At 47.5% G+C, this 27,451-nt stretch overlaps 1 protein-coding gene across 1 annotated transcript in view; it reads right to left on the bottom strand.

Moving 5' to 3' along the window:
- LOC135051192 (omega-hydroxyceramide transacylase-like) overlaps positions 1-23,837 on the bottom strand; it is a 111,572-nt gene extending 87,735 nt beyond the window's left edge. The window contains exon 1 of the mRNA XM_063957303.1: positions 23,182-23,837. Coding sequence (XP_063813373.1) covers positions 23,182-23,380 — 199 coding nt within the window. The 5' untranslated portion in view covers positions 23,381-23,837. The remainder of the gene's footprint in view (positions 1-23,181) is intronic.
- Between the last annotated feature and the right edge of the window lie 3,614 nt (positions 23,838-27,451).

Here is a 27,451-nt window from a genome sequence, read left to right on the forward strand (position 1 = left end):
ATGTAGTGTGTGCTCCCCCTCCCTGTACTGTGCTGTATGTAGTGTGTGGCTCCCTCCCTGTACTGTATGCAGTGTGTGCTCCCCTCCCTGTACTGTGCTGTATGTAGTGTGTGTTCCCTCCCTGTACTGTACTGTATGTAGTGTGTGCTCCCCTCCTGTACTGTACTGTATGTAGTGTGTGCTCCCCCTCCCTGTACTGTGCTGTATGTAGTGTGTGCTCCCCCTCCCTGTACTGTGCTGTATGTAGTGTGTGTTCCCTCCCTGTACTGTGCCGTATGCAGTGTATGCTCCCCCTCCCTGTACTGTGCTGTATGCAGTGTGTGCTCCCCTCCCTGTACTGTGCTGTATGTAGTGTATGCTCCCCCTCCTGTACTGTGCTGTATGTAGTAAGTGCTCCTGCTTCCTGTAGTGTATGTAGTGTATGCTCCCCCTCCCTGTACTGTGCTATATGTAGTGTATGCTCCCCCTCCCTGTACTGTGCTGTATGTAGTATGTGCTCCCCCTTCCTGTGCTGTATGTAGTGTATGCTCCCCCTCCCTGTACTGTGCTGTATGTAGTGTGTGTTCCCTCCCTGTACTGTACTGTATGCTCCCCCTCCCTGTACTGTGCTGTATGTAGTGTGTGTTCTCTCCCTGTACTGTACTGTATGTAGTGTATGCTCCCCCTCCCTGTACTGTGCTGTATGTAGTGTATGCTCCTCCTCCCTGTACTGTGCTGTATGTAGTGTGTGTTCCCCCTCCCTGTACTGTACTGTATGCAGTGTATGCTACCCCTCCCTGTACTGTGCTGTATGTAGTGTGTGGCCCCTCCTCCCTGTACTGTATGCAGTGTGTGCTCCCCCTCCCTGTACTGTGCTGTATGTAGTATGTGCTCCCCCTTCCTGTACTGTATGTAGTGTATGCTCCCCCTCCCTGTACTGTGCTGTATGTAGTGTGTGTTCCCTCCCTGTACTGTACTGTATGCAGTGTGTGCTCCCCCCTCCCTGTAATGTGCTGTATGTAATGTATGCTCCCCCTCCCTGTACTGTGCTGTATGTAGTGTGTGCTCCACCTTCCTGTACTGTATGTAGTGTATGCTCCCCCTCCCTGTACTGTGCTGTATGTAGTGTGTGTTCCCTCCCTGTACTGTACTGTATGCAGTGTGTGCTCCCCCTCCCTGTACTGTGCTGTATGTAGTGTATGCTCCCCCTCCCTGTACTGTGCTGTATGTAGTATGTGCTCCCCCTTCCTGTACTGTATGTAGTGTATGCTCCCCCTCCCTGTACTGTGCTGTATGTAGTGTGTGTTCCCTCCCTGTACTGTGCTGTATGCAGTGTGTGCTCCCCCTCCCTGTACTGTGCTGTATGTAGTGTATGCTCCCCCTCCCTGTACTCTGCTGTATGTAGTATGTATGTGCTCCTCCTCCTGTACTGTATGTAGTGTATGCTCCCCCTCCCTGTACTGTGCTGTATGTAGTGTGTGTTCCCTCCCTGTACTGTGCTGTATGAAGTGTGTGCTCCCCCTCCCTGTACTGTGCTGTATGTAGTGTATGATCCCCTCCCTGTACTGTGCTGTATGTAGTATGTGCTCCCCCTTCCTGTACTGTATGTAGTGTATGTTCCCCCTCCCTGTACTGTGCTGTATGTAGTGTGTGTTCCCTCCTGTACTGTACTGTATGTAGTGTATGCTCCCCCTCCCTGTACTGTGCTGTATGTAGTGTGTGTTCCCTCCCTGTATTGTACTGTATGCTCCCCCTCCCTGTACTGTGCTGTCTGTAGATGTGCTCATCCTCCCTCTACTGTGCTGTATGTAGTGTGTGTTCCCTCCCTGTATTGTACTGTATGTAGTGTATGCTCCCACTCCTGTACTGTGCTGTATATAGTATGTGCTCCCCCTTCCTGTACTGTATGTAGTGTATGCTCCCCCTCCCTGTACTGTGCTGTATGTAGTGTGTGCTCCCCCTCCCTGTACTGTGCTGTATGTAGTGTGTGCTCCCTAGAGATGAGCGGGTTCGGTTTCTTTGAATCCGAACCCGCACGAACTTCACTTTTTTTTTCACGGGTCCGAGCGACTCGGATCTTCCCGCCTTGCTCGGTTAACCCGAGCGCAGCTCCGAACGTCATCATGACGCTGTCGGATTCTCGCGAGACTCGGATTCTATATAAGGAGCCGCGCGTCGCCGCCATTTTCACACGTGCATTGAGATTGATAGGGAGAGGACGTGGCTGGCGTCCTCTCCATTTAGATTAGATTTAGAAGAGAGAGAGAGAGAGAGAGATTGCTGTGATACTGTAGATTAGAAGAGAGTGCAGACAGAGTTTAGTGACTGACGACCACAGTGACCAGTGACCACCAGAGACAGTGCAGTTGTTTGTTTTATTTAATATATTCGTTCTCTGCCTGAAAAAAAACGATACACAGTCACACAGTGACTCAGTCTGTGTGCACTGCTCAGCCAGTGTGCTGCACATCAATGTATTGTATATAAAGCTTATAATTGTGGGGGAGACTGGGAGCACTGCAGGTTGTTATAGCAGGAGCCAGGAGTACATGATAAATAATATTATATTAAAATTAAACAGTGCACACTTTTGCTGCAGGAGTGCCACTGCCAGTGTGACTAGTGGTGACCAGTGCCTGACCACCAGTATATTAGTAGTATTGTATACTATCTCTTTATCAACCAGTCTATATTAGCAGCAGACACAGTACAGTGCGGTAGTTCACGGCTGTGGCTACCTCTGTGTCGGCACTCGGCAGGCAGTCCGTCCATCCATAATTGTATTATATACCACCTAACCGTGGTTTTTTTTTTCTTTCTTTATACCATCGTCATAGTCATACTAGTTGTTACGAGTATACTACTATCTCTTTATCAACCAGTGTACAGTGCGGTAGTTCACGGCTGTGGCTACCTCTGTGTCGGCACTCGGCAGGCAGTCCGTCCAACCATAATTGTATTATATACCACCTAACCGTGGTTTTTTTTTTCATTCTTTATACCGTCGTCATACTAGTTGTTACGAGTATACTACTATCTCTTTATCAACCAGTGTACAGTGCGGTAGTTCACGGCTGTGGCTACCTCTGTGTCGGCACTCGGCAGGCAGTCCGTCCATCCATAATTGTATTATAATATATACCACCTAACCGTGGTTTTTTTTCATTCTTTATACCGTCGTCATACTAGTTGTTACGAGTATACTACTATCTCTTTATCAACCAGTGTACAGTGCGGTAGTTCACGGCTGTGGCTACCTCTGTGTCGGCACTCGGCAGGCAGTCCGTCCAACCATAATTGTATTATATACCACCTAACCGTGGTTTTTTTTTCATTCTTTATACCGTCGTCATACTAGTTGTTACGAGTATACTACTATCTCTTTATCAACCAGTGTACAGTGCGGTAGTTCACGGCTGTGGCTACCTCTGTGTCGGCACTCGGCAGGCAGTCCGTCCATCCATAATTGTATTATATACCACCTAACCGTGGTTTTTTTATACCACCTAACCGTGGCAGTCCGTCCATAATTGTATACTAGTATCCAATCCATCCATCTCCATTGTTTACCTGAGGTGCCTTTTAGTTCTGCCTATAAAATATGGAGAACAAAAAAGTTGAGGTTCCAAAATTAGGGAAAGATCAAGATCCACTTCCACCTCGTGCTGAAGCTGCTGCACTAGTCATGGCCGAGACGATGAAATGCCAGCAACGTCGTCTGCCAAGGCCGATGCCCAATGTCATAGTACAGAGCATGTCAAATCCAAAACACCAAATATCAGAAAAAAAAGGACTCCAAAACCTAAAATAAAATTGTTGGAGGAGAAGCGTAAACTTGCCAATATGCCATTTACCACACGGAGTGGCAAGGAACGGCTGAGGCCCTGGCCTATGTTCATGGCTAGTGGTTCAGCTTCACATGAGGATGGAAGCACTCAGCCTCTCGCTAGAAAACTGAAAAGACTCAAGCTGGCAAAAGCACCGCAAAGAACTGTGCGTTCTTTGAAATCCCAAATCCACAAGGAGAGTCCAATTGTGTCGGTTGCGATGCCTGACCTTCCAACACTGGACGTGAAGAGCATGCGCCTTCACCATTTGCACGCCCCCTGCAAGTGCTGGAAGGAGCACCCGCAGTCAGTTCCTGATAGTCAGATTGAAGATGTCAGTGTTGAAGTACACCAGGATGAGGAGGATATGGGTGTTGCTGGCGCTGGGGAGGAAATTGACCAGGAGGATTCTGATGGTGAGGTGGTTTGTTTAAGTCAGGCACCCGGGGAGACACCTGTTGTCCGTGGGAGGAATATGGCCGTTGACATGCCAGGTGAAAATACCAAAAAAATCAGCTCTTCGGTGTGGAGGTATTTCACCAGAAATGCGGACAACAGGTGTCAAGCCGTGTGTTCCCTTTGTCAAGCTGTAATAAGTAGGGTAAGGACGTTAACCACCTCGGAACATCCTCCCTTATACGTCACCTGCAGCGCATTCATAATAAGTCAGTGACAAGTTCAAAAACTTTGGGTGACAGCGGAAGCAGTCCACTGACCAGTAAATCCCTTCCTCTTGTAACCAAGCTCACGCAAACCACCCCACCAACTCCCTCAGTGTCAATTTCCTCCTTCCCCAGGAATGCCAATAGTCCTGCAGGCCATGTCACTGGCAAGTCTGACGAGTCCTCTCCTGCCTGGGATTCCTCCGATGCATCCTTGCGTGTAACGCCTACTGCTGCTGGCGCTGCTGTTGTTTGCCGCTGGGAGTCGATGGTCATCCCAGAGGGGAAGTCGTAAGCCCACTTGTACTACTTCCAGTAAGCAATTGACTGTTCAACAGTCCTTTGCGAGGAAGATGAAATATCACAGCAGTCATCCTACTGCAAAGCGGATAACTGAGGCCTTGGCATCCTGGGTGGTGAGAAACGTGGTTCCGGTATCCATCATTACTGCAGAGCCAACTAGAGACTTGTTGGAGGTACTGTGTCCCCGGTACCAAATACCATCTAGGTTCCATTTCTCTAGGCAGGCGATACCGAAAATGTACACAGACCTCAGAAAAAGAGTCACCAGTGTCCTAAAAAATGCAGCTGTAACCCAATGTCCACTTAACCACGGACATGTGGACAAGTGGAGCAGGGCAGGGTCAGGACTATATGACTGTGACAGCCCACTGGGTAGATGTATGGACTCCCGCCGCAAGAACAGCAGCGGCGGCACCAGTAGCAGCATCTCGCAAACGCCAACTCTTTCCTAGGCAGGCTACGCTTTGTATCACCGCTTTCCAGAATACGCACACAGCTGAAAACCTCTTACGGCAACTGAGGAAGATCATCGCGGAATGGCTTACCCAATTGGACTCTCCTGTGGATTTGTGGCCATCGGACAACGCCAGCAATATTGTGTGTGCATTAAATCTGGGCCAATTCCAGCACGTCCCATGTTTTGCACATACCTTGAATTTGGTGGTGCAGAATTTTTAAAAAAACGACAGGGGCGTGCAAGAGATGCTGTCGGTGGCCAGAAGAATTGCGGGACACTTTCGGCGTACAGGCACCACGTACAGAAAACTGGAGCACCACCAAAAAACTACTGAACCTGCCCTGCCATCATCTGAAGCAAGAAGTGGTAACGAGGTGGAATTCAACCCTCTATATGCTTCAGAGGTTGGAGGAGCAGCAAAAGGCCATTCAAGCCTATACAATTGAGCACGATATAGTAGGTGGAATGCACCTGTCTCAAGTGCAGTGGAGAATGATTTCAACGTTGTGCAAGGTTCTGATGCCCTTTGAACTTGCCACACGTGAAGTCAGTTCAGACACTGCCAGCCTGAGTCAGGTCATTCCCCTCATCAGGCTTTTGCAGAAGAAGCTGGAGGCATTGAAGGAGGAGCTAACACGGAGCGATTCCGCTAGGCATGTGGGACTTGTGGATGCAGCCCTTAATTCGCTTAACAAGGATTCACGGGTGGTCAATCTGTTGAAATCAGAGCACTACATTTTGGCCACCGTGCTCGATCCTAGATTTAAAGCCTACCTTGGATCTCTCTTTCCGGCAGACACAGGTCTGCTGGGGTTGAAAGACCTGCTGGTGACAAAATTGTCAAGTCAAGCGGAACGCGACCTGTCAACATCTCCTCCTTCACATTTTCCCGCAACTGGGGGTGCGAGGAAAAGGCTCAGAATTCCGAGCCCACCCGCTGGCGGTGATGCAGGGCAGTCTGGAGCGACTGCTGATGCTGACATCTGGTCCGGACTGAAGGACCTGACAACGATTACGGACATGTCGTCTACTGTCACTGCATATGATTCTCTCAACATTGATAGAATGGTGGAGGATTATATGAGTGACCGCATCCAAGTAGGCACGTCACACAGTCCGTACTTATACTGGCAGGAAAAAGAGGCAATTTGGAGGCCCTTGCACAAACTGGCTTTATTCTACCTAAGTTGCCCTCCCACAAGTGTGTACTCCGAAAGAGTGTTTAGTGCCGCCGCTCACCTTGTCAGCAATCGGCGTACGAGGTTACATCCAGAAAATGTGGAGAAGATGATGTTCATTAAAATGAATTATAATCAATTCCTCCGCGGAGACATTGACCAGCAGCAATTGCCTCCACAAAGTACACAGGGAGCTGAGATGGTGGATTCCAGTGGGGACGAATTGATAATCTGTGAGGAGGGGGATGTACACGGTGATATATCGGAGGGTGATGATGAGGTGGACATCTTGCCTCTGTAGAGCCAGTTTGTGCAAGGAGAGATTAATTGCTTCTTTTTTGGGGGGGTCCAAACCAACCCGTCATATCAGTCACAGTCGTGTGGCAGACCCTGTCACTGAAATGATGGGTTGGTTAAAGTGTGCATGTCCTGTTTTGTTTATACAACATAAGGGTGGGTGGGAGGGCCCAAGGATAATTCCATCTTGCACCTCTTTTTTCTTTTCTTTTTCTTTGCATCATGTGCTGATTGGGGAGGGTTTTTTGGAAGGGACATCCTGCGTGACACTGCAGTGCCACTCCTAGATGGGCCCGGTGTTTGTGTCGGCCACTAGGGTCGCTTATCTTACTCACACAGCTACCTCATTGCGCCTCTTTTTTTCTTTGCGTCATGTGCTGTTTGGGGAGGGTTTTTTGGAAGGGACATCCTGCGTGACACTGCAGTGCCACTCCTAGATGGGCCCGGTGTTTGTGTCGGCCACTAGGGTCGCTAATCTTACTCACACAGTCAGCTACCTCATTGCGCCTCTTTTTTTCTTTGCGTCATGTGCTGTTTGGGGAGGGTTTTTTGGAAGGGCCATCCTGCGTGACACTGCAGTGCCACTCCTAGATGGGCCCGGTGTTTGTGTCGGCCACTAGGGTCGCTAATCTTACTCACACAGCTACCTCATTGCGCCTCTTTTTTTCTTTGCGTCATGTGCTGTTTGGGGAGGGTTTTTTGGAAGGGCCATCCTGCGTGACACTGCAGTGCCACTCCTAGATGGGCCCGGTGTTTGTGTCGGCCACTAGGGTCGCTAATCTTACTCACACAGCTACCTCATTGCGCCTCTTTTTTTCTTTGCGTCATGTGCTGTTTGGGGAGGGTTTTTTGGAAGGGACATCCTGCGTGACACTGCAGTGCCACTCCTAGATGGGCCCGGTGTTTGTGTCGGCCACTAGGGTCGCTTATCTTACTCACACAGCGACCTCGGTGCAAATTTTAGGACTAAAAATAATATTGTGAGGTGTGAGGTATTCAGAATAGACTGAAAATGAGTGTAAATTATGGTTTTTGAGGTTAATAATACTTTGGGATCAAAATGACCCCCAAATTCTATGATTTAAGCTGTTTTTTAGTGTTTTTGGAAAAAAACACCCGAATCCAAAACACACCCGAATCCGACAAAAATAATTCGGTGAGGTTTTGCCAAAACGCGTTCGAACCCAAAACACGGCCGCGGAACCGAACCCAAAACCAAAACACAAAACCCTAAAAATTTCAGGCTCCCCCTCCCTGTACTGTGCTGTATGTAGTGTGTGTTCCCTCCCTGTACTGTACTGTATGTAGTGTATGCTACCCCTCCCTGTACTGTGCTGTATGTAGTGTGTGCCCCCCTGCCTGTACTGTATGCAGTGTGTGCCCCCCTCCCTGTTCTGTGCTGTATGTAGTGTATGCTCCCTGTATTGTGCTGTATGTAGCATGTGCTCCCCCTTCCTGTACTGTATGTAGTGTATGCTCCCCCTCCCTGTACTGTGCTGTATGTAGTGTGTGCTCCCCCTCCCTGTACTGTGCTTAATGTAGTGTTTGCTCCCCCTCCCTGTACTCTGCTGTATGTAGTATGTATGTACTCCCCCTTCCTGTACTGTATGTAGTGTATGCTCCCCATCCCTGTACTGTGCTGTATGTAGTGTTTGTTCCCTCCCTGTACTGTGCTGTATGAAGTGTGTGCTCCACCTCCCTGTACTGTGCTGTATGTAGTGTATGCTCCCCCTCCCTATACTGTGCTGTATGTAGAATGTGCTCCCCCTTCCTGTACTGTATGTATTGTATGCTACTCCTCCCTGTACTGTGCTGTATGTAGTGTGTGTTCCCTCCCTGTACTTTACTGTATGTAGTGTATGCTCCCCCTCCCTGTACTGTGCTGTATGTAGTGTGTGTTCCCTCCCTGTACTGTGCTGTATGCTCCCCCTCCCTGTACTGTGCTGTATGTAGTATGTGCTCATCCTACCTCTACTGTGCTGTATGTAGTGTGTGTTCCCTCCCTGTACTGTACTGTATGTAGTGTATGCTCCCCCTCCCTGCACTGTGCTGTATGTAGTATGTGCTCCCCCTTCCAGTACTGTATGTAGTGTATGCTCCCCCTCCCTGTACTGTGCTGTATGTAGTGTGTGTTCCCTCCCTGTACTGTACTGTATGTAGTGTATGTTGCTACCCCTCCCTGTACTGTGCTGTATGTAGTGTGTGCTCCCCCTCCCTGTACTGTACTGTATGTAGTGTGTGCTCCCCCTCCCTATACTGTGCTGTATGTAGAATGTGCTCCCCCTTCCTGTACTGTATGTATTGTATGCTACTACTCCCTATACTGTGCTGTATGTAGTGTGTGTTCCCTCCCTGTACTTTACTGTATGTAGCGTATGCTCCCCCTCCCTGTACTGTGCTGTATGTAGTGTGTGTTCCCTCCCTGTACTGTACTGTATGCTCCCCCTCCCTGTACTGTGCTGTATGTAGTATGTGCTCATCCTACCTCTACTGTGCTGTATGTAGTGTGTGTTCCCTCCCTGTACTGTACTGTATGTAGTGTATGCTCCCCCTCCCTGTACTGTGCTGTATGTAGTGTGTGTTCCCTCCCTGTACTGTGCTGTATGTAGTGTATGCTCCCCCTCCCTGCACTGTGCTGTATGTAGTATGTGCTCCCCCTTCCTGTACTGTATGTAGTGTATGCTCCCCCTCCCTGTACTGTGCTGTATGTAGTGTGTGTTCCCTCCCTGTACTGTACTGTATGTAGTGTGTGCTCCCCCTCCATGTACTGTGCTGTATGTAGTGTGTGTTCCCTCCCTGTACAGTACTGTATGTAGTGTGTGCTCCCCCTCCCTGTACTGTACTGTATGTAGTGTGTGCTCCCCCTTCCTGTACTTTGCTGTATGTAGTGTGTGCTCCCCCTCCCTGTACTGTGCTGTATGTAGTGTGTGCTCTCTCCCTGTACTGTATGCAGTGTGTGCTCCCCCTCCCTGTACTGTGCTGTATGTAGTGTGTGTTCCCTCCCTGTACTGTACTGTATGTAGTGTGTGCTCCCCCTCCCTGTACTGTACTGTATGTAGTGTGTGCTCCCCCTCCCTGTACTGTGCTGTATGTAGTGTGTGCTCCCCCTCCCTGTACTGTGCTGTATGTAGTGTGTGTTCCCTCCCTGTACTGTACTGTATGTAGTGTATGCTACCCCTCCCTGTACTGTGCTGTATGTAGTGTGTGCCCCCCTGCCTGTACTGTATGCAGTGTGTGCCCCCCTCCCTGTTCTGTGCTGTATGTAGTGTATGCTCCCTGTATTGTGCTGTATGTAGCATGTGCTCCCCCTTCCTGTACTGTATGTAGTGTATGCTCCCCCTCCCTGTACTGTGCTGTATGTAGTGTGTGCTCCCCCTCCCTGTACTGTGCTTAATGTAGTGTATGCTCCCCCTCCCTGTACTCTGCTGTATGTAGTATGTATGTACTCCCCCTTCCTGTACTGTATGTAGTGTATGCTCCCCATCCCTGTACTGTGCTGTATGTAGTGTTTGTTCCCTCCCTGTACTGTGCTGTATGAAGTGTGTGCTCCACCTCCCTGTACTGTGCTGTATGTAGTGTATGCTCCCCCTCCCTATACTGTGCTGTATGTAGAATGTGCTCCCCCTTCCTGTACTGTATGTATTGTATGCTACTCCTCCCTGTACTGTGCTGTATGTAGTGTGTGTTCCCTCCCTGTACTTTACTGTATGTAGTGTATGCTCCCCCTCCCTGTACTGTGCTGTATGTAGTGTGTGTTCCCTCCCTGTACTGTGCTGTATGCTCCCCCTCCCTGTACTGTGCTGTATGTAGTATGTGCTCATCCTACCTCTACTGTGCTGTATGTAGTGTGTGTTCCCTCCCTGTACTGTACTGTATGTAGTGTATGCTCCCCCTCCCTGCACTGTGCTGTATGTAGTATGTGCTCCCCCTTCCAGTACTGTATGTAGTGTATGCTCCCCCTCCCTGTACTGTGCTGTATGTAGTGTGTGTTCCCTCCCTGTACTGTACTGTATGTAGTGTGTGCTCCCCCTCCATGTACTGTGCTGTATGTAGTGTGTGTTCCCTCCCTGTACTGTACTGTATGTAGTGTGTGCTCCCCCTCCCTGTATTGTACTGTATGTAGTGTGTGCTCCCCCTTCCTGTACTGTGCTGTATGTAGTGTGTGCTCCCCCTCCCTGTACTGTGCTGTATGTAGTGTGTGCTCCCTCCCTGTACTGTATGCAGTGTGTGCTCCCCCTCCCTGTACTGTGCTGTATGTAGTGTGTGTTCCCTCCCTGTACTGTACTGTATGTAGTGTGTGCTCCCCCTCCCTGTACTGTACTGTATGTAGTGTGTGCTCCCCCTCCCTGTACTGTGCTGTATGTAGTGTGTGCTCCCCCTCCCTGTACTGTGCTGTATGTAGTGTGTGTTCCCTCCCTGTACTGTGCCGTATGCAGTGTATGCTCCCCCTCCCTGTACTGTGCTGTATGCAGTGTGTGCTCCCCTCCCTGTACTGTGCTGTATGTAGTGTATGCTCCCCCTCCCTGTACTGTGCTGTATGTAGTAAGTGCTCCTGCTTCCTGTAGTGTATGTAGTGTATGCTCCCCCTCCCTGTACTGTGCTATATGTAGTGTATGCTCCCCCTCCCTGTACTGTGCTGTATGTAGTATGTGCTCCCCCTTCCTGTGCTGTATGTAGTGTATGCTCCCCCTCCCTGTACTGTGCTGTATGTAGTGTGTGTTCCCTCCCTGTACTGTACTGTATGCTCCCCCTCCCTGTACTGTGCTGTATGTAGTGTGTGTTCTCTCCCTGTACTGTACTGTATGTAGTGTATGCTCCCCCTCCCTGTACTGTGCTGTATGTAGTGTATGCTCCTCCTCCCTGTACTGTGCTGTATGTAGTGTGTGTTCCCCCTCCCTGTACTGTACTGTATGCAGTGTATGCTACCCCTCCCTGTACTGTGCTGTATGTAGTGTGTGCCCCTCCTCCCTGTACTGTATGCAGTGTGTGCTCCCCCTCCCTGTACTGTGCTGTATGTAGTATGTGCTCCCCCTTCCTGTACTGTATGTAGTGTATGCTCCCCCTCCCTGTACTGTGCTGTATGTAGTGTGTGTTCCCTCCCTGTACTGTACTGTATGCAGTGTGTGCTCCCCCTCCCTGTAATGTGCTGTATGTAATGTATGCTCCCCCTCCCTGTACTGTGCTGTATGTAGTGTGTGCTCCACCTTCCTGTACTGTATGTAGTGTATGCTCCCCCTCCCTGTACTGTGCTGTATGTAGTGTGTGTTCCCTCCCTGTACTGTATGAAGTGTGTGCTCCCCCTCCATGTACTGTGCTGTATGTAGTGTGTGCTCCCGCTCCCTGTACTGTATGTAGTGTGTGCTCCCTCCCTGTACTGTATGTATGTATGTATGTATGTATGTATGTATGTATGCTCCACCTCCCTGTACTGTGCTGTATGTAGTGTGTGTTCCCTCCCTGTACTGTACTGTATGTAGTGTATGTTGCTACCCCTCCCTGTACTGTGCTGTATGTAGTGTGTGCCCCCCTACCTGTACTGTATGCAGTGTGTGCTCCCCCTCCCTGTACTGTGCTGTATGTAGTGTATGCTCCCTGTATTGTGCTGTATGTAGTATGTGCTCCCCCTTCCTGTACTGTATGTAGTGTATGCTCCCCCTCCCTGTACTGTGATGCATGTAGTGTGTGTTCCCTCCCTGTACAGTACTGTATGTAGTGTGTGCTCCCCCTCCCTGTACTGTGCTGTATGTAGTGTATGCTCCCCCTCCCTGTACTGTGCTGTATGTAGTATGTGCTCCCCCTTCCTGTACTGTATGTAGTGTATGCTCCCCCTCCCTGTACTGTGCTGTATGTAGTGTGTGTTCCCTCCCTGTACTGTGCTGTATGTAGTGTGTGCTCTCCCTCCCTGTACTGTGCTGTATGTAGTGTATGCTCCCCCTCCCTGTACTCTGCTGTATGTAGTATGTATGTACTCCCCCTTCCTGTACTGTATGTAGTGTATGCTCCCCCTCCCTGTACTGTGCTGTATGTAGTGTGTGTTCCCTCCCTGTACTGTGCTGTATGAAGTGTGTGCTCCCCCTCCCTGTACTGTGCTGTATGTAGTGTATGCTCCCCCTCCCTATACTGTGCTGTATGTAGAATGTGCTCCCCCTTCCTGTACTGTATGTATTGTATGCTACTACTCCCTATACTGTGCTGTATGTAGTGTGTGTTCCCTCCCTGTACTTTACTGTATGTAGCGTATGCTCCCCCTCCCTGTACTGTGCTGTATGTAGTGTGTGTTCCCTCCCTGTACTGTACTGTATGCTCCCCCTCCCTGTACTGTGCTGTATGTAGTATGTGCTCATCCTACCTCTACTGTGCTGTATGTAGTGTGTGTTCCCTCCCTGTACTGTACTGTATGTAGTGTATGCTCCCCCTCCCTGTACTGTGCTGTATGTAGTGTGTGTTCCCTCCCTGTACTGTGCTGTATGTAGTGTATGCTCCCCCTCCCTGCACTGTGCTGTATGTAGTATGTGCTCCCCCTTCCTGTACTGTATGTAGTGTATGCTCCCCCTCCCTGTACTGTGCTGTATGTAGTGTGTGTTCCCTCCCTGTACTGTACTGTATGTAGTGTGTGCTCCCCCTCCATGTACTGTGCTGTATGTAGTGTGTGTTCCCTCCCTGTACTGTACTGTATGTAGTGTGTGCTCCCCCTCCCTGTACTGTACTGTACTGTATGTAGTGTGTGCTCCCCCTTCCTGTACTTTGCTGTATGTAGTGTGTGCTCCCCCTCCCTGTACTGTGCTGTATGTAGTGTGTGCTCTCTCCCTGTACTGTATGCAGTGTGTGCTCCCCCTCCCTGTACTGTGCTGTATGTAGTGTGTGTTCCCTCCCTGTACTGTACTGTATGTAGTGTGTGCTCCCCCTCCCTGTACTGTACTGTATGTAGTGTGTGCTCCCCCTCCCTGTACTGTGCTGTATGTAGTGTGTGCTCCCCCTCCCTGTACTGTGCTGTATGTAGTGTGTGTTCCCTCCCTGTACTGTGCCGTATGCAGTGTATGCTCCCCCTCCCTGTACTGTGCTGTATGCAGTGTGTGCTCCTCTCCCTGTACTGTGCTGTATGTAGTGTATGCTCCCCCTCCCTGTACTGTGCTGTATGTAGTATGTGCTCCCCCTTCCTGTAGTGTATGTAGTGTATGCTCCCCCTCCCTGTACTGTGCTATATGTAGTGTATGCTCCCCCTCCCTGTACTGTGCTGTATGTAGTATGTGCTCCCCCTTCCTGTGCTGTATGTAGTGTATGCTCCCCCTCCCTGTACTGTGCTGTATGTAGTGTTTGTTCCCTCCCTGTACTGTACTGTATGCTCCCCCTCCCTGTACTGTGCTGTATGTAGTGTGTGTTCCCTCCCTGTACTGTACTGTATGTAGTGTATGCTCCCCCTCCCTGTACTGTGCTGTATGTAGTGTGTGTTCCCCCTCCCTGTACTGTACTGTATGCAGTGTGTGCTCCCCCTCCCTGTACTGTATGTAGTGTATGCTCCACCTCCCTGTACTGTGCTGTATGTAGTATGTGCTCCCCCTTCCTGTACTGTATGTAGTGTATGCTCCCCCTCCCTGTACTGTGCTGTATGTAGTGTGTGTTCCCTCCCTGTACTGTACTGTATGCAGTGTGTGCCCCCCCTCCATGTACTGTGCTGTATGTAGTGTATGCTCCCCCTCCCTGTACTGTGCTGTATGTAGTGTGTGCTCCTCCTTCCTGTACTGTATGTAGTGTATGCTCCCCCTCCCTGTACTGCATGTAGTGTGTGTTCCCTCCCTGTACTGTGCTGTATGAAGTGTGTGCTCCCCCTCCCTGTACTGTGCTGTATGTAGTGTGTGCTCCCGCTCCCTGTACTGTGCTGTATGAAGTGTGTGCTCCCCCTCCCTGTACTGTGCTGTATGTAGTGTGTGCTCCCGCTCCCTGTACTGTGCTGTATGAAGTGTGTGCTCCCCCTCCCTGTACTGTATGTAGTGTGTGCTCCCGCTCCCTGTACTGTATGTAGTGTGTGCTCCCGCTCCCTGTACTGTGCTGTATGAAGTGTGTGCTCCCCCTCCCTGTACTGTGCTGTATGTAGTGTGTGCTCCCGCTCCCTGTACTGTGCTGTATGTAGTGTGTGCTCCCTCCCTGTACTGTATGTAGTGTGTGCTCCCCCTCCCTGTACTGTGCTGTATGTAGTGTGTGTTCCCTCCCTGTACTGTACTGTATGTAGTGTGTGTTCCCTCCCTGTACTGTGCTATATGTAGTGTGTGTTCCCTCCCTATACTGTACTGTATGTAGTTTGTGCTCCCCCTCCCTGTACTTTGAAACATATAAGGTTAAAAAAGGGGGTTGTAGAATGAAAAATCAATAAAATCAGATGTAGATTAAAGGCATGACTGCAGTGTCAGTAGACACAGAAAGTGGGCATATCAGTCCTTGTATATTCAGACGTACAGATGTACATCAGGGAAGAGCATTGTAGCAGCATATGCATAAATTTGCAGGTAAACATTAGCATAATGTGAAGCAAAGGAGGCCCTAACTATGTCTATCTCAGAATCAGGACCTCTGAGGAGGGACCCCACCCTCTTGACAGGCCCCTCCCCCTCAAAAGACTCCGCCCCCATTAGGGGTGCTTCCATAAATTTCCCGGGCTGGTGTTTGATCCCAATCCGCCCCTGACTATATATCAGTTATGCTCAGGGCAGCAACATTCTGGGAATCTCTTTCTGTTGAAGTATGGATTACTTCCATAAACTGGGAGATAGACTCTCAGTGCATTGCTGATGTGACCTAAGGTCATGATAGGGTTAGTTCAAAGCCCTGCTGATTAGCAGAGCAACTGCCTGCAGAGGAGAAGAACACAATATAAAGGGAAGTGTCAAATGGGTTGCATTCTGAAACTGGTGGGAGAACTGAGTGGCATAGATGACCTGGATGGGGTTGAATTCGATCTGGCAGAGGTCGGGATTCTGGCGGTGAGAATATCAACTGCGGCATCCCAATGTTCGTAATCCTGACAGGGGAAGGTAAACATACTTACACCCCCCCCCCTCCTGGCACCCTAACCCACCCTCCCCGTGGCCTAAAACTACAACCCCCCCACCCCACCCCAGCAGCCTAACCCTTACCCTCAGCGAGGGGGGGGGGTGCATAACCCTAACCCTCCATGGGGGGATCCTAACAACTTAGCCTGCAGCTTAACCCTAAACCCCCCCCCCCCCCCCCCCCCCCCCCCCGCAGTCTAAACCTAAGAAAATCCCCCCCCCCAATGGCTTACGTTTCCAGTGCAGTGGTGTCTTCTCGTTCTGCATTCCAGCTGTCAGGATTCCGGCGCCGGGATGGTGAACCTATTCGGGATGCTGGTGTCAGTATTCAGTATAATGTCGGGATTCCGGCTTCAGGATTCTGACTGCCGGGATCCTGACCAGATTGAGTGACACATATGACCTATGGGGAACTACCTGGGGTACTATTGTATAGTGCATAATGAGACTGGATGTACATACTGTATGAATGGTGTAGATAACCTGGGGTTCTGCTATGCTAGCATAAAGAAACTGTGGGCACATATGAATGGTGTAGATAACCTGGTTACCTGGTTCTGCTATGCCGGCATATTGAGACTTGGGGCACAATTATTTGTGTGTACACATTTCTATTTAATATATTTCACAGAAGTGTTGCAAATGTGTGTGGTAAATACACAAGTGGTTGATACAATAAATACAATTGCAATTGTATTGTTATGTATTATAAATATGAAATATTTGTTGTGTGGCCTTCAACAGTTTACTAAAACTTGCCCCTCCCAGGGGAAATACTGGTCAAACCTGATGTACTGCAGAATGTACTAGATGTGTGAAAGCTAGAATATGATTGGATGCAACAGCAACAGCCCCACTGTTAATTCTGCAATTTAAAAGTTTTAGTAAACCTATCCCAAAAGTCTATAGCAATATTATATGTAGAGATATCTGTCATTTTTGCTGCAGAACTGAAAAATGCTGGAGAAAGGGGGGGCTTATGATAAGCTGGCTAAAAGTGAAAGAACGCCCCAAACATTCTATCTGTAATCTGTATGTATATCTGCAAAATATAAACAAAAAATAGCACTGGTTGAAAGGGTCAGTTTGGAAGAATGTATTATGTAACTATTCCTATATCAAGAGCTTTTCAGTAGTTTACATTTTGTTCCCACACACAGGTCAATGAAACATGCTCATTTGTTTTCAATTTGGCAGTCACCCACTGAGAATACATATTTAAAGGGGAAGCAAAGCCACTATGTGTCATTAATAAAGGAAAGGCAGTATATTACAGAGCTAAATAATATACAAGAAATATCTGAGTGTTTATACCTAAAGAGGCAGAGGCGTAGCCAGAACTTTGTGTGCCCCATAGCAACATTTTGAAGGGGCCCCTGTCCCAATCCTTCTAGAGAGACACAGTACCTGTCTGTAGCAGTCATTAATTTTATGCCCCAGAGTAGTACCCTAGTTCACATAATGTCACATTGTAGGGCTGCCAGAAAACATTATGTAACACAGTACCCCCAATTCACATTATGTCATACAGTGGCCCCTGTTCATACTGTGCCCCATTATAGTGCCCCACTTCCTTTTATGTAACAATATAATACCCTCCAGTTTATTTTATACCAAACTACAATGACAATGAGTAGGTCTAGGGGCATAACTAGATATATTTTAGGCCCCAAGGCAAAAGTTTGTCACCCATTTGTGAAAAATGTACTGTATGTAACGTAATTTTGACAGGGAAGGTGAGCCCCTTGTAGCTCTGGGCCCCATAGCAGCTGCACTCCCTGCACCTATGGCAGCTACGCCCTTGGATATAACACATGTAACTGTGACAGGGAAGGAGGGCCTCTCTCAGCTCTGGGCCCCATAGCAGCTTCACTCCCTGCACCTATGGTAGCTACGCCCTTGTGTATAACACATGTAACTGTGACAGCGAAGGAGGGCCTCTCTCAGCTCTGGGCCCCATAGCAGCTTCACTCCCTGCACCTATGGTAGCTACGCCCTTGTATATAACACATGTAACTGTGACAGGGAAGGAGGGCCTCTCTCAGCTCTGGGCCCCATAGCAGCTTCACTCCCTGCACCTATGGTAGCTACACCCTTGTATATAACACATGTAACTGTGAAAGGGAAGGAGGGCCTCTCTCAGCTCTGGGCCCCATAGCAGCTGCACTCCCTGCACCTATGGTAGCTACGCCCTTGTATATAACACATGTAACTGTGACAGGGAAGGAGGGCCTCTCTCAGCTCTGGGCCCCATAGCAGCTTCACTCCCTGCACCTATGGTAGCTACGCCCTTGTATATAACACATGTAACTGTGACAGGGAAGGAGGGCCTCTCTCAGCTCTGGGCCCCATAGCAGCTTCACTCCCTGCACCTATGGTAGCTACGCCCTTGTATATAACACATGTAACTGTGACAGGGAAGGAGGGCCTCTCTCAGCTCTGGGCCCCATAGCAGCTTCACTCCCTGCACCTATGGTAGCTACGCCCATGTAAAGAGGTTCACCATGCCTCTCTGTGAAAACAATCACAGTGGCAGTGACTGACGGCTAATCAGCATTTCCATGCAGAAGTATAGAGTTGACTGGCAATTCATATAGGGGCCCCATTTATCATGAATTGCGTATTCAATGCAATCTGGGCGTGACATGTAAAGAGCTACGCCCATGTAAAGAACGCCCAAACATTCTATGTGTATGTATATCTGCAAAATATAAACAAAAAATAGCACTGGTTGAAAGGGTCAGTTTGGAAGAATGTATTATGTAACTATTCCTATATCAAGAGCTTTTTCAGTAGTTTACATTTTGTTCCCACACACAGGTCAATGAAACATGCTCATTTGTTTTCAATTTGGCAGTCACCCACTGAGAATACATATTTAAAGGGGAAGCAAAGCCACTATGTGTCATTAATATAGGAAAGGCAGTATATTACAGAGCTAAATAATATACAAGAAATATCTGAGTGTTTATACCTAAAGAGGCAGAGGCGTAGCCAGAACTTTTTGTGCCCCATAGCAACATTTTGAAGGGGCCCCTGTCCCAATCCTTCTAGAGAGACACAGTACCTGTCTGTAGCAGTCATTAATTTTATGCCCCAGAGTAGTACCCTAGTTCACATAATGTCACATTGTAGGGCTGCCAGAAAACATTATGTAACACAGTACCCCCAATTCACATTATGTCATACAGTGGCCCCTGTTCATACTGTGCCCCATTATAGTGCCCCACTTCCTTTTATGTAACAATATAATACCCTCCAGTTTATTTTATACCAAACTACAATGACAATGAGTAGGTCTAGGGGCATAACTAGATATATTTTAGGCCCCAAGGCAAAAGTTTGTCACCCATTTGTGAAAAATTTACTGTATGTAACGTAATTTTGACAGGGAAGGTGAGCCCCTTGTAGCTCTGGGCCCCATAGCAGCTGCACTCCCTGCACCTATGGTAGCTACGCCCTTGGATATAACACATGTAACTGTGACAGGGAAGGAGGGCCTCTCTCAGCTCTGGGCCCCATAGCAGCTTCACTCCCTGCACCTATGGTAGCTACGCCCTTGTGTATAACACATGTAACTGTGACAGGGAAGGAGGGCCTCTCTCAGCTCTGGGCCCCATAGCAGCTTCACTCCCTGCACCTATGGTAGCTATGCCCTTGTATATAACACATGTAACTGTGACAGGGAAGGAGGGCCTCTCTCAGCTCTGGGCCCCATAGCAGCTTCACTCCCTGCACCTATGGTAGCTACACCCTTGTATATAACACATGTAACTGTGAAAGGGAAGGAGGGCCTCTCTCAGCTCTGGGCCCCATAGCAGCTGCACTCCCTGCACCTATGGTAGCTACGCCCTTGTATATAACACATGTAACTGTGACAGGGAAGGAGGGCCTCTCTCAGCTCTGGGCCCTATAGCAGCTTCACTCCCTGCACCTATGGTAGCTACGCCCTTGTATATAACACATGTAACTGTGACAGGGAAGGAGGGCCTCTCTCAGCTCTGGGCCCCATAGCAGCTTCACTCCCTGCACCTATGGTAGCTACGCCCTTGTATATAACACATGTAACTGTGACAGGGAAGGAGGGCCTCTCTCAGCTCTGGGCCCCATAGCAGCTTCACTCCCTGCACCTATGGTAGCTACGCCCATGTAAAGAGGTTCACCATGCCTCTCTGTGAAAACAATCACAGTGGCAGTGACTGACGGCTAATCAGCATTTCCATGCAGAAGTATAGAGTTGACTGGCAATTCATATAGGGGCCCCATTTATCATGAATTGCGTATTCAATGTAATCTGGGCGTGACATTCGCACCCAGGATCGCATTGCAATCGGCGATTGTACAAACACTATGTATTATTGAGCACTCACAGGAACAGAGGCTCCAAATGGAGCCTGACCCAGTGATTTGCTCAATGTGTCAGCAGGACTACTGTGCATTAACAGCCCCACTGCCCGCACAGGCACAGCCGCCAGCTGCAATGGGCTGCCGCCATAGTCAGATGGTGGTAGCTGTAGGGGTCAATCTCCGGAATGTTTAGCATTCCAGAAATTGATCAATCTGGCAGCATCACAACCCCCATAGAAAACTGGGAGATGCGGCTGCCAGTGGGAATGGAGAGGTCACATCAGGTATCGGATATATCTGCTGCGGTCCTTCAGTGATACATTCAGGTGATACATAATATTTTTTTTATAAGTGGCATACAGAGCACTACAGGTTAGGCACTAGGGGGTTAGACTCAGATACGCTTTAAGAGAGGAGAGGGCCCGTGTGCAGGCTCTGGTCAGAGCCCCTCCTCTCTGTCAGCACAGTAGACTAGCATTGTGCCAGAGTCTACTGTGCTTATGCAGGTCTCCGGGAACATGGCGCTCGTGCTGCGTTCCTGGGGACATCTCTATTGCGCAAGAGTGGATCAATGGAAAATGGCCGTGACAGCCATTTTCCCAGTGATATTTGCAGCTCTGCAGCCAGCGCCAGGCCAACGGAGTGGTAAGTATAGTGCAGGGTGTGCGATGTGTGGTTCCCCTTGCACCCATTATACATACACCAGTGGTTAGGCTGTGGGAGGGGTGGGATAGGATTAGGGGAAGGGTTAAAATACTTAATGCGATCCATCGTTGGTATCTGGACTGCCGGGATTTTGTACCCAACCTCCAGTGAAGTCACAGAAACTCTGGGGTAAATATACTAAAGCTTCTAAAAATGAAAAGTGGTGATACTGCCCATGGCAACCAATCACATTCTATAATTTTCTAGGATGCAATAGACAAATCTAATTGGTTGCTATGACTAACATCACCACTTTTCAGTTTTAGAAGCTTCAGTAACTTTACCCCTCAGACTCAGCTTTTAGACCTGATTCTTACAGAGCACACTATCATAATGATGGGGGATGAGATGCCACAGTCTGTAATGGAGCTTGAAGGTAATACTTTACTTTATACCAGAACTAAAGGTCCATACACACTTAATGATAAAATGAGCGACGTCGCTCATTTTCCCCCTCTTTGAGCGACGTCGCTCATTTTATCGTCAAGTGTGTATGCCGCCAGCGACGACCGATGCGTGGCCCCGCGGGTCGGCAACGTTCGTCGCTGTCGGTAGGGCATGCATGAAGGATGTGGACTGTCGTCCATGACCTTCATGCAAGGCTGGCGGGGGCGTGATGTCACTGAGCGATATGAGCGGTCATATCGCTCAGTGCGTACAAGCGGTCGCCGACCGGCTGGCCCGGGAGGGGGAAACATTAGACGATGTCGCTCACAGAGCGACATTGTCTAATGTGTATGGGCCTTTAGATTGTCAGGTAAACACAAACAAAATATTTCACCTTCATGGCAAATATAAAATAAAATTGGGGCTTAGTGGTTTTTTAAATGTTGTCATTTGCTCTAAAAGGTGTAATACAGGTTGAGTATCCCTTATCCAAAATGCTTGGGACCAGAGGTATTTTGGTTATCGGATTTTTCCGTATTTTGGAATAATTGCATACCATAATGAGATATCATGGCAATGGGACCTAAATCTAAGCACAGAATGCATTTATGTTACATATACACCTTATACACACAGCCTGAAGGTAAATTTAGCCAATATTTTATATAACTTTGTGCATTAAACAAAGTGTGTCTACATTCACACAATTCATTTATGTTTCATATACACCTTATATACACAGTCTGAAGGTCATTTAATACAATATTTTTAATAACTGTGTATTAAACAAAGTTTGTGTACATTGAGCCATCAAAAAACAAAGGTTTCACTATCTCACTCTCACTCAAAAAAAGTCAGTATTTCGGAATATTCCATATTTCGGAATATTCCGTATTTCGGATATTTGGATATGGGATACTCAACCTGTAATAGCTAAATGCAAATTCTATCAATCATTATACAGTATGGGGCATGGTCAGCAATATAACTACAACAATAAGGAAATAATTATTCATTGACACGTTAAACTAAAGGGGGGTACTCGCGGAGAGATCCATGCTTAAAATCTAAGCAATCTGAGTAGATTGCTTAGATTTTAAGCACAGATCACTCGTGTGTACCCCTCACAGCGATAGCGATGCGCAGCCCGCGCAACGCTATCGCCGGTGCTAGATTGAGCCTGCATGCAGGCAAATCTAGCACTTTGCTCATTTCACCCGCTGGGTGAAATGAGCGCCCCCCCCCTGTCCTCCCCCGCATCGCTCAGCACACATCGCGCTGTGCTGAGCGGCGGGAGAGATGTGTGCTGAGCGGTTCGCTCAGCACACATCTCTCCCATGTATACCAGCCTTATGTCTAGTTTGCTAGACATTAAAAATACATAAACTGTAATTGTCAATCCCAATGGTTTCAATTCTAATTCACTTATAATACTGTCTAGTCCAGAAGTGTGCAACGTCTGTGTGTTGGGATTGTTGGGGCCTCAAATTGTTTTTGGGTTCCCCAAGTTGGGCAGAACTAGTCAGAGGTTAAATGAGCAGAATAAGCGAAACGGAATATGAGGCGCTATATAAGAAACTGTTAATAAACAACAGAAACCATACTACCACGAGTCTATATACTAATGTATTATGCAATGTAATAAGATCAGTTAAATGTCATAACATATAACATATAGGGGGTAATTCCAAGTTGATCGCAGCAGGAATTTTGTTAGCAGTTGGACAAAACCATGTGCACTGCAGGGGAGGCAGATATAACATGTGCAGAAAGAGTTAGATTTGGGTGGGTTATTTTGTTTCTGTGCAGGGTAAATACTGGCTGCTTTATTTTTACACTGCAAATTAGATTGCAGATTGAACACACCCCACCCAAATCTAACTCTCTCTGCACATGTTAAATCTGCCTCCCCTGCAGTGCACATGGTTTTGTCCAAATGCTAACAAAAATCCTGCTGCGATCAACTTGGAATTACCCCCCTAGTGCATTCCTTACCTAGGTCCACGTTGAAGACTACTGCTGCTGCAACAAGAGATCCAGCTGAGGCTCCGTAAACCTTAGGAGCCAACTTCAATAGCTCAGGGGCCAGTTCTAGAAGTGCTTTTACTGCTCCAATCTGATACAAAGATAAAAACCCACTGCCGGAGAATGACAGACATAAAGGGTTACTTGCAGAGACTGTCTGATCTGCCATGACCAGGAGACTGCTGCCCTGTTTTGTGTTTGGAGTCTGCAGAGTCCTGTAATTGAACGTCCTGATAGCTATTTATTCAATTTAATTGGCAAAACACTGTAAAAAGTCTTAAATGATTAATTTAGTATCCACCGAAAGAAATCTGCAGGATTATGTTCTACAAAGACTCTCCTTGTAGTAGCCGTTTAAATACCTACAGTAGTGTACTGTTGTATAACAGCCAGTTTTTCTGGTTAAATCCTGCTCTTATTCTTCACAGTTGCTGCACTGTAACATTACTAGTATTTTCAGTTTACATAAAATGTACTATAAGGGGGAGGAAGAGGGTTTCCCAAGAACTCCTCTCCAGCTGTATCCAATCCTAAGTGATTTCCCATATTGGCTGCCAATAAGAAGAGTTCCTGTGAATTCCACAGCTTATAATTTTTTGATGGACAGCACTAAAACACACGGGGAAGGTGTTTCTTCTTTCTTTTCTTTTTTTCTTGGGGGGGGGGGGGGGGGGGGGCAGAAGAGGCTGAGGGTGGATGTTTTTCAAAAGTCTAGATTTGATCGACTGAGATTACACAATTGATTTTAACTCTTTTGGAATAATAGGTAGGTTTCTTATATGGGAGGATTGCCAGTCCATTTTGTTACATTTCCTGATATTCACAGAGGTTAGGATGGTCAATTTGCTTTTTTATTTTTTAGTCTGAGTCACGGTAAACAAAATATCTGTGACTTCACATTACTCTATTGATGAGACTTAGAAATTGCTGTATGATGGAAAGTGTTTCTTCCATTGCAATACAGTGAGGAAGGAGCACATGTGCGATGGGAAAAGATTAGGATGCTTAAGGAGATTTTAAAATTGGACCTAGGGCCTAGGGGAGAGAGTGAAGATAGAAAGAGTGGGCAAGAGAGTGTAACCAGGCAAGAGGGGTTAGTGGAGAGGAAACGGCAGTGGGGTTAGTAGAAACAAAAACCAAATGTTTAAAAAAAAATAGTAGTAGTAGTAGCAATAGTAGTAGTAGAAAAAAAATTAAATTGCCTATGTGGTTGCGCTGTCAGGCGATCAGCGGCCATCTTTTTTTTTGGAGCGCCTGCAAACACCCCTGTTCGTCCGGCTCCACCCACCAATGCAGCGTCGCCACCCCACGAACGGCCGCCGCTGTTAATCACATTGCGGTTGCATCCTTCACAAATGCGCCCACAATGTGTATGTCCACACAGCCGTGATGCAGCAGCTGCAAATGCGCAGTTTGTCACCGCCGGCAAACTGCGATGCACACCTCAACAGCAGTAGGGTCTGAATGACCCCCTTTGTCAGACTCTGATTGCCTCATTCAAGTTCTAAAAGAAGAATTGTGGTCCGTTCCCCATGAATCCGGGACATTTGGGTGTCCCGAAGACTGTCTTTGGGACAAAGGGACACAGATCCAAATTCCGCTACGTTTCCGGGAAAACCAGGACGTATAGCAACTCTATATTGGCTACCGCTTAATGAAGCACTTTCCACAGAGACTACTGTAATAAATTCTGCTGGGCACTCTCCTCCGTCCCCTGAATTGATCATATTTGCCAGCACCGCTGGTTGTCAGAAACTGTTCATTGTGCCGTATCAAAGAAATATATCCATTTGGCGGGGTGTAATGGAGTCTGAGACCGCTGATGGTGTGCAGAGCCGGCCCTAACCAATATGATGCCCTAGGCAAGATTTTGGCTGGTGCCCCCTAGCACCACCGCTGGTTCCACCTCTGACCTTGCACCTCTTTCCCAGCACCATCACCCCTCACCCATAGCAGTCCTTAGTTTAGTGTTTGTACCCCCTATATTTAAATAGGAACAGTTTGCACATTTGGCGCACAGCCCAAAAATGTGTGTGTTTTTGCTGGCAAGGAGCATGGCAAGGAGCATGGCCACACAATAGTAACCCCAATTCCAATTACGCCACAGTACTGCAACTTTATTCACATTTGATCATGCGATAGTGTCCATAATTCATATGACATCCCACAGTAGTATCACTTTATCTTATAAACGTTACTCCTCACAGTAGAGCCTCTTACTCACATTACATCACAGTGAATTGCTCCTTATTCACATTACACCACACCCTATTGCTCTTTATTCACATTAGACAACACGGTAGTGCCTTTTCTATATGCAACGCCACATAGTAGAGCACCTTATACACCTAATGCCACACATTAGTAATGCATTTATACATATAATTCCACACAGTAATGCCCCTTACACATATGAGACACATTATTAATGTCCTTATAAACATAATGTGCCTTACACATTATGACAACCTTTATTAATGCCCTTTTACACATAATGTCCCTTACACATATGCAGCACATTATTAACGCCCTTATACACATAATGACACACATAGTGCCCCCTACACATTTGCTGCACATTAATAGTGTCCCTATACACATAAAGACACACATACAGTAGTACCCTTTTACACATATGCTGCACATTATTAATGCCCTTATACACATAATGACACACATAGTGTCCCTAACACATATTCCGAACACTACTGCTCAACCAACCCACTCACATGCACACAGCAATCACACTGCCACTAACACTGTGACCTCTGCCTCTGCTTGGATACAGATGTGTCCTCATAAATCTTGCCTCAATGCTAACGACTGGCACCTTTTTTTAATGAAAATGTATCTTATTTGCATTGCTATGTGGCTAGGATGCACAAGCAGCTTCTACTGATTAAAATGATATGCAGCATGCCTATATACCAGGCCTGGCCAACCTGTGGCTCTCCAGCTGTTGTAAAACTACAAGTCCCATCATGCCTTGCTACAGTTTTGCTATTAGGGAATGCTAAAACTGTGGCAGGGCATGCTGGGATGTGTAGTTTCGCAACATCTGGAGAGCCACAGGTTGGCCAGGCCTGCTATATACTGTGTGAGACTGTGGCTGTATCTGCATATGAAATGCTGCACACAGAATATAGGCATGTTGCATATCATTTTAATCAGCAGAAGCTGCTGATGCCCCTAGGCATATCAAATGCCCTAGGCAATTGCCTAGTTTGCCTATACCTATGGCCGGCTCTGATGGTGTGGGATACTGGCAGTTCTTGGACGTTTTTTTAAAGGGGCATAGCCTTATAAGTGTTTGTCCCTTTAAAAAAACATCCAAGATCGTCCGGCATCCAGCACCTCTGGAGATCTCGGATTTCATTACATCGTGCCGTTTGTGTTCAATAAACAAGTTCCATTTACCATCTATGAAGAGAAACCTTATTAAACCTCTAAGTTTCCACCACATTTCCTCCAGCCATATATCAAACCACAAACACTGACAATTGCGTGCATGCAGGCAGAAGCAATGTGATTATTATTTTTTTCCTTTATTGCATATGCCTTGTGGCTAGAGCTTAGAGTGTGTTATTTCTGCATATTTTTTGTTGGCCCTTCCAACAGTTGACTTGATTTTGCCTACCTGAGGCCATTTTCAACTATTTTTTTGAAGTTCCCAGTCTGCCTCTGGATGTAGGAAATGCCAATGTGCTCCAGATATAGGATACCCCCTGATGATGCTGTGACTCGGGATATGGCATGTTAATTGACTATTGGATCAGAGCCGAAGCATAAGGATAGTGTTACCTTGAACATTATATTCTTTTGATTGAGAATGTGGAAAAGCACAGTGAGGAGTTTCAATATACTGTAAGGCCCATTATCTCAATGGTAAATGATACCTGTGTGTGCGTACTATGCAGTTATTAAGGAAACAGAAAATACTGTAAACAGGAAAATAAACACATATAAATCTCATCCGCAGTGCCTCCTGTGATTCAAAGATATCATCTGTGACGTGATGGCGATGCGGTTGACCATTCCATTTGGAGAGAATCAGTCGCTACAGAGGGCGAGAATGAAACTGAGCATATTCGACCATGTCGAATGATAACACCATCAGACCGAGAACCTGAATTGCCGCATGAATGGACACTTGAGGTCGGTGAAGGAACTGGCATATTTTGTGCTTCAATTTCAAAATCTTGTGTGGTGATAGGAAAAGTCGTTGACTTTGAGAGTCTAT

Source organism: Pseudophryne corroboree, chromosome 2, assembly GCF_028390025.1.
Source record: "Pseudophryne corroboree isolate aPseCor3 chromosome 2, aPseCor3.hap2, whole genome shotgun sequence".
In the NCBI taxonomy this organism is placed as follows: domain Eukaryota; kingdom Metazoa; phylum Chordata; class Amphibia; order Anura; family Myobatrachidae; genus Pseudophryne; species Pseudophryne corroboree.